Source organism: Corvus moneduloides, chromosome 11, assembly GCF_009650955.1.
Source record: "Corvus moneduloides isolate bCorMon1 chromosome 11, bCorMon1.pri, whole genome shotgun sequence".
Classification (NCBI taxonomy): Eukaryota; Metazoa; Chordata; class Aves; order Passeriformes; family Corvidae; genus Corvus; species Corvus moneduloides.
The window spans coordinates 19,741,751-19,756,937 of record NC_045486.1 but is presented as its reverse complement, the minus strand read 5'-3'; the positions used below and the strand labels follow the sequence as shown (position 1 = coordinate 19,756,937).

General features: G+C 43.5%; 1 protein-coding gene across 1 annotated transcript in view; it reads right to left on the bottom strand.

The window, feature by feature from the left end:
- The window catches only part of SYN2 (synapsin II), a 153,527-nt gene that overhangs the window by 35,233 nt on the left and 103,107 nt on the right, over positions 1–15,187 (bottom strand). Inside the window, exons 6-7 of the mRNA XM_032120426.1 lie at positions 5,627–5,689; positions 3,149–3,291 (exon numbers count right to left, since the gene is read on the bottom strand). Coding sequence (XP_031976317.1) covers positions 3,149–3,291; positions 5,627–5,689 — 206 coding nt within the window. The remainder of the gene's footprint in view (positions 1–3,148; positions 3,292–5,626; positions 5,690–15,187) is intronic.

Here is a 15,187-nt window from a genome sequence, read left to right as displayed (position 1 = left end):
TGGTTTGATCCTCCAATGCTATTCCCTTGCTGGATGTGCTTTACTTTTGGTTGATCGACCTTTTGATCAAAGCACTTTAAGCCCTGGACTCGCAGTGCTGCTTTTGGAGGGGAGATTTAGGTACAGGGCTTTTGTCTTTCTGTTTTTTGACATCGTGTGTGACCCTTTTAAACTGTATTTCCTTGAAGTCAGCTGGATCCTGCCCGGGTGCCCAGGGCACTTAAGTGTGTGTCACACAGCCCCTGGAGGGGCTGTGGTATTTACAGGGATCCAATCCTCCTTTTTGGGCCATAATCTCTACTGACAGACGATAAGCACCCGTGTTTGGTGACTCATGGATCCACTTAAACCACAATTTCCCACAGAATTATAAAACTGAGGCTCTTAATAACTGTCTTTAAACTACAAAAACAAATGTTCAGCTGGTATTTTTTGTGGTGGCTCTCTAAGTGCTCTGTTCCTGTGTCACAGAGCAAAATGAGAACCAGCTGTAGAACAATATTCTCCTGACATCATGTATATGCATGTGCACGTGAAGAATTCTTCAGGCATTTGGTAAATCTTCTCCTTTCCACGATGCTTTGTAATAACGAATCCGTATTTCATTCTGGTGTGTGATTTAAGGGTATGAAGGAATCTAGAGAAAAAATGATCACTGGGCTTTTACCATTTGGATGAACCCAGAGTTTCTGAGCAGAAACTTAAAAATAAATAAAAGGTAGGAGGAGCAGGCTGTCATTTTAACTTATTTTTGCTGTCCCTTAGGCCAACTGCTTCTTCTGTGAAGAAGAAACATTTATGTTTCAGAATGATAAATTTACCATGGCTGACTCTTCTAAAATTGTTCCTGATGCTGAACAGCATTTAAATTTCAAGTCAATGGGAAAAGAGTGGGGCTCTCTCCTACGAAATGCTGTGGTCCAATTTCTATCACAGGGGATGAGCCCAGTATTACATCTGGTAGCTGGCCATGTATTGTAGCCATGAAGAGCTGGGCCTTATTCCTAAAACTCTACCCTTGGGAGCTGTAAGAGTGGGAAAAATCAGCTCTGTTTATTAGAGAAGGGGAAAGATGGGCAGCACAACACGAGGAATCTGCCTGTCAAAGCACCAACAAGAGAGAAAAGAGAGAAAAAGAGAGAAAAGGCCCATCCAGCCCTGCAGAGGCAGCAGCAGGGGCATGAAAAGGTCTGTGGTGGAGAAGGCTGGGACTGGGAGCAGGGGCACAGCAAGGCTGGTGAATGGCACTGAGGAGAATCCAAGGGCTGAGGGACAACCTGGGGCGTGGAAACAGCTCTGAAGTGAGGGGTAAGGACAAAGAGACAGGAAGGTTGAAGCAATCTGGGAGAGCAGTGGGATTGGGCCAAGGCACAGCCCAGACAGGTGGAGAGAGGGGACACTGGGGTGGAGGGACACGGTGCTGTCAGAAAAAGTGGGATGGGTGTCCCCAGAGAGGGAGGAAAGCCAGGGAAAGGCAGGCCTGGAGCTCCAGTGTAAGACAAACAAGCAGAGCTGGAATTAACTCTCGTGGAGAAGCTCGGGGATAAAAGCTGCATCATCTGTTTCAGATTCTAGAACCTGTAGGGAGAGGTGGGGATGGCCCAACACACCTGAATCCCACAGGGAGCTTAAATCACAGCCCTGTATCACTGAAAACACTGAATAGTAGAGGATTCCAGACACTTTTGAATCCTTGTGAGCTTTGTGAGTGTTCTGCCGTGGTCACTGTGTACAACCCAAATTTCCAACGCGCTGTTTTCACAACGTTTAGCAAATCCTGGGTTCAAAACGGAGCAGAAGAACTGAGTGTCCACACTGCAGGGTGCATCTGACCCATGGGAACAGTGCTTGCACCCAGCTCTGTGCTTTTCCTGAGGCCCCTCATGTGTAAGTGAGCAGTGGAGGGGTTTCTGAGCTGTTTTGGGAAGGCCAAGCCTTGGATGTTCTTTGCCCCTTCAGTGCCAGGTCAGGACAGAGCAGCTGCTGTGACAGCAATGTCTTGGTGAGAAGAGAATGTGGCCTTCCAATATCAACCTAAGGAGATAAATTTTTCCCCTTCTCCCACCCTGGACCAAAGTTTCTATTTTCTCATGGCTGTTCTAAATTATTTGTTTCATAACATCAACCCTGTCTTTTAAACTATAAAACATTTTATGGATTTGCTTTAATCCAGCTCCAGCTTTAGGTTTTCTCAACATTTATGGTTTGCTTGGAGTTCTTCACTGATAAAGAGCTTGAATGCACCTTCCAAACAACTTCCAAGGAATCTCTGATCCCTCCACTCTTCAGGAGCTCCTTGAGAAATATCCCTGTGTGGGGATGTGGGTGTGCCTATGTAAATGTGTATTTTTATCCATGTTCTATTTTCCTTGCCTCAGGATTGTAAGTGTGAGGGAACAAAGGCATGAGACGATCTAACTTGTCCTAAAATGAGAAATTAAAGGAGTGTTTGACAGATTACACTGCTTGATAATTGAAACAGAGTAAAAATCTGCATGAACACAGGTACCAGAGCTCAACTGCTGCATCATAACCTGGTGTGCTGCTCCTGCTTAATGTTGTCTGTGAAGCTGAAACATCCTTTGAGCCTCTCCTTTAGTCATGGCCTTTAAACAAACACCTGGGTTCTAAAACTGGAAGAGGCTTTCATGCAGCTCTGTGAAGGTCACTGCAAGATTGGATTGTTTCTTTAATCTGTTCTGTTGAAAGGAGAGGACTTTGTTCCATTAAAGTGTGACAATACCGGTTTGTTTGTGTGAATGAATGCCATCCAACCTATCCTCAGAGGGAAGAAGAAAAATCTGAAGAAAATTTGTTCTTAAATTGAAAAGATATGGAGAAATCTGAATTAACAAGTCCTCTGTGAAACCAAACCCTCTTCCAACTGCTCCTTTCTTTAAATGAGAATAATGAACACAAGTTAGCAGAAAAACCCCTCTAGCAGGCTCACCTGGCGTCTCATTCTCCTCCTCCCAGTCCCAATCAACGATACAAAGAATTTTGGTAAATCCAGAAAGTTTAAAATACTCTTTCCAGAGAGTGTGACAGGGGAGGCATCAGCTCAGAGACGCCTCCAACACTCGTTAATCTTTCTGGTGCTTATCAATTTTGAAACAAAAGCAGGAAAGAACATAAGGATTTGGCTCACATGTATGCCTTGTAGTTACTGCCTATCTTTTGGATCCTGATGTCATATTTGGAGTCTATGAAGGGCTCAGTGGTGGCGTAGGTCTGAGTGAGCGCTACCACGCTGGCTATGTCCTGAAAATCGTAGTGGTTGTCTACCTTGATCTGGAGCCAACAAGCCACAAGAACACAGCATAGACAAAAGAAAAAAAGAGTAATTAGGAATAAAATGTGGAATCCAGTTGCAAATGGCATTCATGAGAAGCATGGTTTTGACAGCATCAAAAAAAAAAGTATCTGATATTTTATCTGATTTCTAGGTTCTGTGACATTCCTGCTTTAAAATATCTGTTGTTCTAGGCAAAATATTGCCTGCTTATCCAGAGAAAGCGATTTGCAGACAGTGGAATTTTATTTTGCTTTCCTTTTTTTTAAATTTCTTTGCTTTTTTCTGCAGTGATGCTGGTCAGTTATAGAGCTGCAGGCCTCAGAAATTTTTTTAGGTGTGACATGCAGCCCCAACTGATGTAGAGTTCTTGGTGGGTCTGTAAATTGCTCAGGTAACTGACTGGATGTGGAGCCCACCAGGAGCTCTCACACCATCCCAGCAGCTTCTCCCACGAGGTGGGAGCTGCAGGATCCTGATATCCCGGTGAGTGCACGTTCTCAGGGAGCACAGAGGGCTGGCTCCAGGCAGCAGAACCATTGGTTGCATTTTTCCCTCTTCTCTGAAGGAGTTGGGCTTTCTGGGAGGGGGATTTCCCAGGCGCGGAACACTCTGCACTAAACCATCAGCTTTTACATCTTGAAATAAGAGGGGGATGGGAAAGTGGGGAGTGCTGATCTAGGGGAGAGGGAGAAGGAGGTTTTAGAGGGCAGAGGGAGGACAAAGACATCACCTCTGGGCAGGGAGGGCACATCCCTGGGGGGACCTCGGAGCAGGTGAAGCAGGGGGTGAAAGGGGCTCAGGAGAAAAGCCTTGGGGTCAGTGGAAAACGGGAGGGGGAAGGTGGGACTCTGCCACACTGACCCAAAGGGCATTTCAGAGTGGTGAGGAGGCAGGTGGGGATTATCTGATATTAGGAGAGTTTGCAGCTCTTTGCAAGCCCAGCATCTCGTTTGCTTTTCCTTCTTCTGGGACTGAAAAGGGAACCTGAGGGCCAGGCTGGGAGGTGGGACGTGGCACAATAAAGGGAATTTGGTGGAGATAAAAGCCTGAAGTCTAAGTATTTACTCCCAGCTCTCAGATGGAGAATGGCACAGAGTAATTTGCCATTTGAGAGCCACAAACCAGGCATGAGGCCTCGTTTCCACCTGATTTCCTGAAAACTGACTGGCCTGTGTGGGTCTGACTGGGACCTCTGGAAATGCTGCTGCCAGCAGTGCCCTCAGAGAGGGCTGGGGTTCCAGGGGAACCTTCCTCTGCTCTCTGGTTGCATTTAATCTCTGAGCGTTTTAAATATTTCATAGCTATAAGAAAAATCTAGATTCATTTCTAGACATTTGATACGAGGAACATTTCTGTGCATTATTTCCCCTTTTCTCTAAATGAGGGGTGAATATCCTAAGTACAGCATAAACATTCTAACACTTCACATATGCAATCCGCAGAGAGTGCAGCTTAATTAGTGGTTCATTCTGCTCTCAATTAAAGTGGCTGCTGGACTTCCAATGATTTACTAAATATGAAACAAAGCAAAACAGTCATAGGCAAAAAATAACATACAGTACAACTTGCAATTAAATCAGTTTTCTATTTCTATTGCTGGTAGCAAAGATTATGTTCATGGAGGTTTGGAGATTCAGGATGATAAATGTAACTATTCTCTGATTAATTCTTTTAAAATCTAAAGCACTTCTAGCACTGAAGTGTTTTCAGTGAGTGAAGTTACTCTGCAGTGACCAGAAATTGTCACTGTTAGCAGTGAAGGTGGGATTTAAATGCTCTCCCGTTGGCCCAGCACTGTGAGATAAGTGATACCAAAACATCTGTACTCACCACTGAAATGCAATTACTTAGGAGAAAGAAAGCAGCAGTTATACAGTGGTAAGAAACAATCACAGACAACACATCAAGATAGGAAATGAATCAAAGTTCAGTATCAAGCTGAAACCAGTAAAGAACCGAGGCAAAACCTTCCCACACTCCCAGCTCCAAAAAGTTGGATTGTGCAACAGACCTTGACTCTTGAAGAGTTTCAGTGCAGACAGCAAATTAATAAACAAGGTTTTGCTTCAAGAAAGCATCTCAGCACACTTCAAAGGACAGCCCACAAAGGGCAGCTCTTAAACTGCAAAGGCCTCGTCGTAAAAATACTTTGTCCTTGTTTTTATTTCCCTGAAGAGAGACGCTTTCTTAGCATGGCCAGGCAGAGATTTGCAAGGGGGATCAGAGACAGAGTCTGGGCAGGTAAAAGGTAAAATATCCAGGGAAGGAAGGAGCATGCACAGGTAAGGGACAGAGCCCAGGCTCCCAACATGCAACAAGCAGCATCTGCACCTTTCCCATGCCTGAGTGAGCATGTCCAATCTTCACAACAACAGGAAAGGTTGGCATTGTGAGCTGGGGGGGAAACAAAACAGGCAGATTAGAGAAGAGAGCGACCACGAGCTCAATGATTAAACAACATCATTTAGGGAAATTATTTAAGCATGATCATAACGTGGCCAAAGCTGTTCTGGCCATGTGGTGCCTCAAACTGTTCATCCTCTGTGCTCTGGTGACTTGCTGGGTGTGTTTTCTGAGCACAATGGTATTCCCAATGCAGCCAACTAGTGTCCTTAACTTATCTTAATTTAACTTTTTTTATATCTTCCTTTCAACTTTCACTTTTTAAACTGAGTTTCTGCTGTTTCCTATTTTAAGCTTTGCTTTTGTGTTTTCTGACCCACAAACTCTCCAAGGTTCTAATCATTAATGATGCCAAATTAACCACCTTTTTCCCCTTGATTTCCATCGTTTAGCAGGGCTGTAAATACATTGTGACCACTTATGAAAGCAGTGATGTATAATTCACAAAAACCTGCTCGTGATACAGAACATCCAGGTTTTCTAGGGAAGTCTCCAGCTTTAGAGTGCAAGGAATAATTCAGAATAATCCAGCCATTGAGTAGGAAATCAAATATACAGAAGCACATGAAAACACTTTATTCAATGAAATGGGAATGCTTCTGTCTCTCAAAAAGTGCTGTGAATGACCACTTTTACTTCCATCATTCACTTGAAGAAGTTTTAGAACTCCCAGTCGTGGACATGGGTTTTTTACATCTAAAATGTGCCTGTATTTAACCTCTCTCACCCAAGCATAAACACAGATATTTCACAGAAGAGGTTTAGAACCAGAAATAAAAATCTGAACACCTTCACCATGTAATTAAACTGGGCAGCAGCAGGACAGTGTTACAGGCTCCAAACCCTTCCTTGAGTGCCACATCCCAGCACAATAAAACCAATCAGAGGCAAAGCTGATGCTCTAGAAGATAAACTAAGAATTGTTAGAGGTTTTATGAGACACTGATTAGTTTCAGAATAACCAAAAGCACTTGCAAAAGCATTTTACAGCAAAGGCCACCTACACAGGAATTTAGGAATACAGTTCTTGCTAAACTGCAGGAACCAAAGTTCCTGCTTAGTCAACATCTAGTTACTGGTGTATCACTTTCAGATTTTAAACCAGGGCTTTTTTTCAATTTTTGGGGGTAGGAGGGGAACAAATCATTGCCAGACTCAAGATTCATAAGGGCAGCACCACATTTCTGTGACTGAACTGCAAACCACTGCTCTGGGGTTTGTGATGGAAATGCTGGCAGACCTCCGAGCACAGCAGTACAGATGGCACTCCTGTAATTAGCAGGACCACGTATCTTCCTGTGATCCCAAAGCTGTGGAATCCTCTGTGGGCCGCAGGAACAAACACATTAAAAGAAAAGAAAAAGAAAAAAATAAAAAAGAAAAAGAAAGAAAAAGAATCTGCGCTTCCTCCCTCGGAAAAATGCAGCAGCATCATTTTCTCTGGATCCTGAGATTCCATGTGCTCCACCACACCCCAGCACAGACCAGAGGCTCTGGATGCTGCAGTTCAAACTTTGGAGAGGAAAAACCCAGGCAGGCCAAACTCAGTAATCGCAGCACTTCTCTTGTTTGTAGCTCTCCCTGGGACAGGGCCATGAAGCCAGGGCTCAGCAGTTGGAGTTATTTTGGGGTTTGAGCAGCTTTTCCTTCATTCCTGCTCTGACTTTAATTATCCCAGCTTTGCCATCGTGCAGGACACCTCTGTCACCAAGCCATGCCCAGGGGTTTGTTCTGCCAACAAAGCCTGAAATGTCCCGCAGAAATTAAAGAAAACTTGACCTGAGTCCTCCCATCCCACTTCCCAATCTGCTCTTTTCTGGTCATTTTGGCAGAACAGGCATTCTCCAGACTATTCTTACACTTGATGAACATTACATGTGATAAAAGTGTGATAGAGACCGTGAAAACTTACCAGCTCCATGGATTTTCCTTAAATTTGCATTGTAACTACTGATAATTATCATTTATATTATAATTACTGCTATAAAAGCTGTTTGCCTTGAAAAGTACCACTGAGGGGAAAAGGCCGTTTTACGAAAAGTGTTGCTGATTTTTTGAAAGCTTTCTTAAATACAGGAAAGTAAAAATTCGCCTCTGGCAATTAAAAACTGAGGGGGAAGACCCAAAGACCAACAAAAGAAACTGAGAAATCTGCCAAGTTCATAAATGTGAGAGATAGAAGTGTCTGTACTGCATGAGTCCTTCCACATACATCTAATATACACAAAATACAGCAGAATAAAAAAATAGGATTACAAGGGCTTCTAGCTTAAATAGCAATGCAATAAACCACCATTATTAATTAGACAGAAACCAGAATATCTGGCAAACGTGGAATAAAGTTTTCCAAATTTATAGTCATATATGAATATGATTGGATGGGTAATAAATATTGGGAGCAACTGGAAAAACTCCTGGCTCTTTGTGGGAACACATACACAAACAGCTGAGGAACACGCTGACATTTGCTAATCCAATGCCATTAATCAGAATAACATCAGTGAATATTCAAATTGTATCTGTTTTATCAGCTCCTAAAAGTTACAAAGATGGATTCGGTCCACACACTTTCATTTATGTGGTTTTAGCTTCTCCTGTTGTTATTTTATTCCAACAGAACCTTGACTTTGGGTAAGTTACACAGCTCAGTTCCATGACAAAGTACTACTGGTAGTAGGTGCTACTTTGATGTGGGCACTTCCCTGAGTGTGAGGAATCAAACACTGCTGTGGATAAAACATAAAATTTCCCTTCTCCTTATCTCTCAAAATTTGGTGGAGGATTTGCTTCTTGTGGAGAAAAGGAAGGAATCCATATTTTTCTTCTGTGAGAGTTAATTTGTTATCCAAATGAAGAGTGTTTGTCACAGTGTTCACTGACATTGCTCAAACCAACATTTCTGCCCACTCACCTCCAGTACAGGGCAGCTCCACAGCCAAGGGTGCTGCTGGTGCTGAACCCCCCAGTGTGGAGCTGCCAGGGAATTTGGGCAGAAAAACCCCACCAAAACAACAAACAACCCCAAACCTGCTGTGTGGAAAGGAAAGCACAGGAATAGGTGCTACAGTTCTGACACCTGAGCAGTTAGTCACCAAAACCATAAAGGTCACACGTTAATGGTGTGCCCATGAAGAAATGCTGGTTTTATGTTATACTGCCACCAGCATTTTCAGCGATGTGCTATGAAAAATAAAAAGTAAAATCAGTAGTGTGCCATAGTACTTCCTGCTAGGAAATATCTGAGAAATGCTTCTCTCCTGCCTGAATCCACTTCCTTTAAAGTGAGATTTGGGTTCTGTGCATGCAATTCCTGCAGCAGCAGCAGGGAAAAACTCTTCTAACCTAACTCTTCTAACCTTGCAGTGAACCCCACCGAATAAACTTCCCTTGTGCTTTCCAAAGAGACAAAACCCACCCTGGCAGTGGAGGCAGCTGGAAGTGGTGCTGCTCTGGTGACCCAGGGTGGCTGCTCAGGTTTTGTGTGGCCATCAGAGATGTGACATCTCTCTTACAAACACGCTCAGTTTATCCTTTCTTACCTCAGACCAAACCCAAGGCTCTTGGTCAGAAATCCTACTTAATGATTTTCTATTTTTCCCCCTGTCTGGGAGTTGCAGGATGTAAAGTGGTTTTTCCACCAGAATTCTGGAAGGAATTGTCTGATTCAAGCTTTGAGATCCCAGAACTGTGGAGAGCCAGCCCTGGAAGGCCCAACACACCCCATCCCTGTTCATGTGTGCCTGGGAATCCTGGGGGATATTGGCACTGGAGGATGATTTAATGGATGGTAACACTGCCCAGAGATCTCTACAAAGAAACACCATAAAAAGTCACTCAAAGGGCCTCCTTTTTTATTTTATCTACCCATGAAGCCCATGCAGTCAACCAGGCTCAATTTGGAAAATAAAATGCCATCTGCAAACTCCTGCCAATCAGGGGCATTTCAGGTGTTTCATTTCTGGGGACATACTCTAGAAAGGATAAATTTCTCTTCTAGATGAGCATGAAAATCTAAAAAGCCAGTTCATTTCATTATTCCCTTATTGATGTCACAATAGCAAGGATAATTATTATTAATTATGGTTTCTTAGCTTTTCATCTGCATCAACCTTTTAAAATTGAAGATTTTTTTTGTACTATGAGCTTAAAAGGCAAGTACTTTATTGTATCAATCTTCAGTATCTAAAGATTTCACACCTGTGCTCAGCATGTTTTTTTTACTGTAGAAAGGAATTTTCTGGTTTGATAAAGTTCCACAGTACCTCCAATATCACCTTGGCTGATCTGTAGTGCAGGTAATTCAGTGACCCCGTAGATGGCTACAGAATTAACCAGCACAGTCCCCATCTGGATTGCTGTCTGCATTTTTCCATATGTAAAGGAAATCCCTATCCTTCCCTACTGCAAAAATTCCCTGGAGTTTCTGAGTCTGGTTAGTAGAGTGTCATCCTGCAATTGTAAGTCTATTAATTTAAAATAAACCCTTCAAATTTAAGCTTCATACATTATGGTGCTCAAAGATTTATAGGTTCTACTGTAATTTAAGTGTTTTTGAACAGTTTCAATACAAGCTGACTTTTTTCCAAGAGATATACTTTGAATTCTTCTAAATTTACTTTGAATTCTTTTAACCAAGGCATAGTGTGAAATATAATCAAAGACTTCTATAAAAATAGAGCCAGGCAAAGATGATCTGCTAAAATAATAGTTTAAAAAACCCCTCTGCCGGCAACAATACAGACAACACAGTTTTTTGAAGGTGGTATTCACCCTGCTTTCATGTCCTCAGGGCTGAGCTGACTAGAAAAGCCACAATAGGGAAAAAAAAAGAGGGGGCGGAGAAGCAATGACAAAAAACCCCCAGATGTTGCATAAACATGACTTACCTCAAGTTCAGTGTTTAAATATTTATCTTTCCAATAATCCCCAAGCAAAGTTCATTTAACCACTCTAGGTCCATGTAATTTATTTGTGGAATATGCATCAGCCTAAATCTAATTTTGCTCTGCTTACTTTGGAGAAAGGAAATTAAAAGTGAAATAATGAAGGTGGCCTTCTTTTTATTTTTTTTTTCTTTCCCAGAAACAGGCAGGAAGAGCCCTAAATCAATAAACAAGCAGCAGATGTACTTTCTCTGGTCTGTTTGGTTTGCAGAAAACACAATTTCCAGATAGAGTGGGGGCTCAGCCAGGCAGGAGCTCCGTCACCAGCAGGGCTAGCCCAGCCCTGGCCTCTCAGCAGAAAACCTCACGCTCCACCATCTGCTGGCCTCAACAAACACAGGCACAATTTGGGGATGTGGAGCCACATTTTCCACTTGGCAGCTAAAAGTGGGTGTAAAACTCTCTGTGCAAGGAGTAAGGTTCAATACCCTGAGCCCAGGGGGAAGCTGAGGTGATTTGTGTTATCTTTTTAGACAGGGCAGTAAAGAAACAAAAAGTTCAAGGGGATAAAAAGAATAGAGCTTTAATTTATTAGTGTGCCAGGGAGAGGAAAATGCACCTTACCTGTGAGTCTCGGACCCAAAATAGAAGGTTAAAGTACTTTGTGAACTAATACAGATCCCAGGGCCACCTCAGTTCCCAGGGACATCAGTGGGAACTGGTGCGGAATTGGAAGTTCTGAGCTCACTTTGAGACACCTTTGACTGCCACCAGCAGCACCTGGAGAGGCTGGAGCTGCACGAAGCAGCTCCGTGTGCTCCCTGAAGTCAGGCAAGGCTGGGCATGATCTTGGGTTATGAAATGGCTCCACCTGATCACCAGGTGACCCACCTAAAAGGCCTTTGTGCCCACAGCTGGTTGGTCAATCAAAAAATCAAAGTGATCTAAATCTACACAAAGTGATCTGATGGCAGAAAGTCTGCTGTTTTCTACTCCTGCACAGCATGAAAACAGAAATTGCCATTAGGGAGGAAAACACGAAGTGTAATTGCACTGAATCAACGAGAGCAGCTCCCACAGATCTCTGGCAGAAATTCTGAAGACAAAAACTCTGCAGAAACAAATTATATTTTGATTCTGGCGTGTCAGTGTTTAACTCATCCTTCCACCAACTGTTTGGAAAACTCCTGCCTTGAAAGTCAAGTAACATTTTGCCACCTTATAAAACAATCACCAAACTGCTGTGACTATAAACTGTAAGGGTTTTTTTACTGTAGTATTTAGAGGTGACAGCTATAAATGCCCTCCTGTGTGAAGCAGGCTGTAGTTCACACGGAGGCACTGGGATTTAAAATCCATGAAAGCCTGCCTGTTTTGTGAAATGCTGTTCTAACTCTGAATTTTCAACATGATCTTACAGGTTTGGTACAGGATGTGTAGTGTGACTTCATCAGGTAAACTGAAAGTAGATTTTAGCAGTGATTGTGATGGCAGATGAGAACCAGGGAGCAAAGAACTGAGGAAAAGCATCAAGTAGGCAACAGATAAATTATTGCTGTGGACAATCCTGCCCACTACCATTCTCAAATAAGATTCATTTGCCACAATGAAGAGAAAATCAGATGGATACAGATAAAAAATTGTACCCTATGCACTGCCAGAAGCTAAAGCACAGAGCAGGCAGCCCAAGCAAAAGACTCTGAGCAGACTCAAACTGCCTGACAGCTGGAACGGACAGCAAGGTGGCTGTGGCATGTCCCATGACAATGAAAAACCTTTGGAAAAAGCTGTATGGACAATCCCTGTGCAGCAGAGTTCAGTGCTCCTTGACACAGCTCACAGCCTGAGTGTGAACTCAAACCCCCAGAGAAATGCTGGTGAGCAGTGCCCAGGGATGGACAAAGTGACTGGGCAGTGCTGCCTCTGGAAAAATGGACTGGGGAGGGCAGACAGCAGTGGCAGGAGGAAATCCCAGCCCAGCCAGGCACAGGGGGTTATCCTGCAGCCCTGGGTTATCCTGAAATCCTGGGTTATCCCCAGCCCTGGGTTATCCCCAGCCCTGGGTTATCCTGAAATCCTGGGTTATCCCCAGCCCTCAGCTGCCCTCAGCTCCGGGTTATCTTCTGTCCCTCCATCCCTTGTCCCCAGTCCCTCTCCAGCTCTCCTGGAGCCCCTTTAGGCTCTGGAAGGGGCTCTGAAGTGTCCTTGGAGTCTTCTCCAGGTGAGCAGCCCCAGCTCTCCCAGCCTGGCTCCCCAGCAGAGGGGCTCATTTTAAACTCCCTAAAAGTAATTTTCCTTATCTAACAACAACCTCTGCAATACCCAACATAAAAAGGGCCAATGCAGCTTCAAGCTAAGCCCTGGTGCCTGCTGGTGCTGTTCAGTGGTACCAGGTGCTCCAGCTCTGCCTGATACCAGCACAAGACACAGGCAGCATTTGTCTCCTGTGATACACAGCCTAAAAGCACATTTTCCTGCATTTGCGGGAGCGTATTCCCCAGCACAGAGGTTTCCAGACCTACTGAAATCCCTTTCAAAGCCACGATGTAAATATGTCATTGCCTAAACTCAGATAGAATTTGACAAAACCGTTTCGGAATGAAGATTTATCAGAAAATAGTTCTGCTGAGGTTTCAAAAAACACAGCATCTCCCATCCCATCCCTCCCAATGCCAGCTGGGACCATCTGGGAACACATTTATTGAGAACCTCTCTTATGGCCGCTCACTTCTCTAGGTGTGATCATACTTTAAATACTCCACCTGTGTACAGCTGCCTTTGAGGGACTCCTAGAAGCTGAATTATCCCTGCAGGCAACACTAGGTAAGACCATAACTAACATATATTGATGGCATTTGCACAACTGGCACATGAGATTTAGTTTTAGCACTTTTGCTTTCCACACATTCAGTTGAAAGCATTTAATCCTCTTTTATATCTAAAATACAGTGGACCTCTAATTTGTGACTTGTCATGAAATTACTTTTAAATTTTGTTCTGAGCATAATATTCTTCTATTGACTGTATAATTTGTTTGATTGTAGTAGATATAAAAGCCTTTAGGACACCCTGAACATAGCTGGACATGTTGTTCTGGACAATCCTGGACAAAACGTGCCTCAGGGACAGGTAGAGAAGAGTGTTTGCCCAGCATATTTCTTTATTATTTGAATTTTGTGGGAGCAGCCCTCAAACTGGTCTGTTTAGATCACCTATAACAGCCACCCTGTGATGTCGTATGGAAACCAATCAATGGCTCCCAATTAATTCCTTCATCACTTCCCCGTCCTGCTGCCCTAAGTGAGGCCTGAGAATCCGTAGTCCCAGAGGTGCTGACCCCAGACCCCTGGCACACCTGCCCGGGGGTTTTACTGCCTTCCTGCAGCTTGAACTTCCTGTGCAAGGCTCCAGCCTTTTTCATCTTTTCCCTCTCCTGAAAGAAGTCCGTTTCTTCTAGGTAAGAACAGAGACGTTAACAGGTCTAAATTATTTTCAGGTGTTAGTCCCGGGCTTGGATCCAACCTTATGATTTGAAGCCAAAACTTTGGACTGGAAAAGTAAAAAATCCAAGTATGGGTGCGTGAAATCAGGACATAGTGTACAGGGTTCCTGGCTCAGTGTTCAGTGGGGATGTAAAGTCTAAAAATGAGACCCAATTCGAATAATTCTGAATATTTGTGGGGTTTTTTCTAACCGACAGAGTGTGTCTTGAGGGGGATGGGAGTTAAAAAGAAAAAGAATCAGAGCACTAATATTTGTATAACTGTCCAGAAATGAAATAAATCTGCTGCTGTGAAACATGTACACATCTCTCTAAAGGTAACAAGCTACTTTGGGAACACTTAAATCTCAGCCTCAACAAAATACATTTTCATGAGCCTGGATTGGAATGGTTCAGGTCATGTTAACGAATTTTCAATTCCTAGGCTTGATTTGGGCTGTGACAAAACCCAGAGTTGTTTAAGCAGCCCTGTCCTGTACATCAATCCAGAGATGTTCTTTACTACTCTCTAATCAAACCTCGGGTTGCCTCCTCATGAAACGTTTTTCTTTATAAACAGAGGGTGCTCACAGGTTACACACATCCAGATCGCCACAGCAACCGAAGCTCTGAAGGTGGAAAGGATTCCTGAACTCTGCCTTTCTGTGTGTATTCCACGTACAACATCAGCCAGGAAATACAGGCACAGATCTGTGCTGAGCAGGATTTGCATTAATAAGGAATGCAAGGAAAGAGCCGTGCCTCCAAAACACACCACTGGGATATTTTTCTTTGCTGTTTCAAACTAAATCTGTGATGAAATTATTTTTTTAAAATGCTTTTTATTGCAGCTTTTATTTGTAATTCATTATTCCCTGTAACCAGCGATTGTTGGAGGCTCACAAGCAGAGCATTGAGAGGTTTCCTTTTCATGAATGAAGTTCTGTCCAGCCTGCGAACAGGGACGGCAGTTCAGGAAAATGCCCAGAAGTGCCGGGGAAGATCGGGGGCTGCGAATGCAAACGGAGCCTAAAACAGGACAGCTTTGTTTACTTGCCCAAAATCAGATCGCAGGGCTGGCTTTTAAATCCAAAGTGGACGCAAACTTACTCGAACGAGATAAAA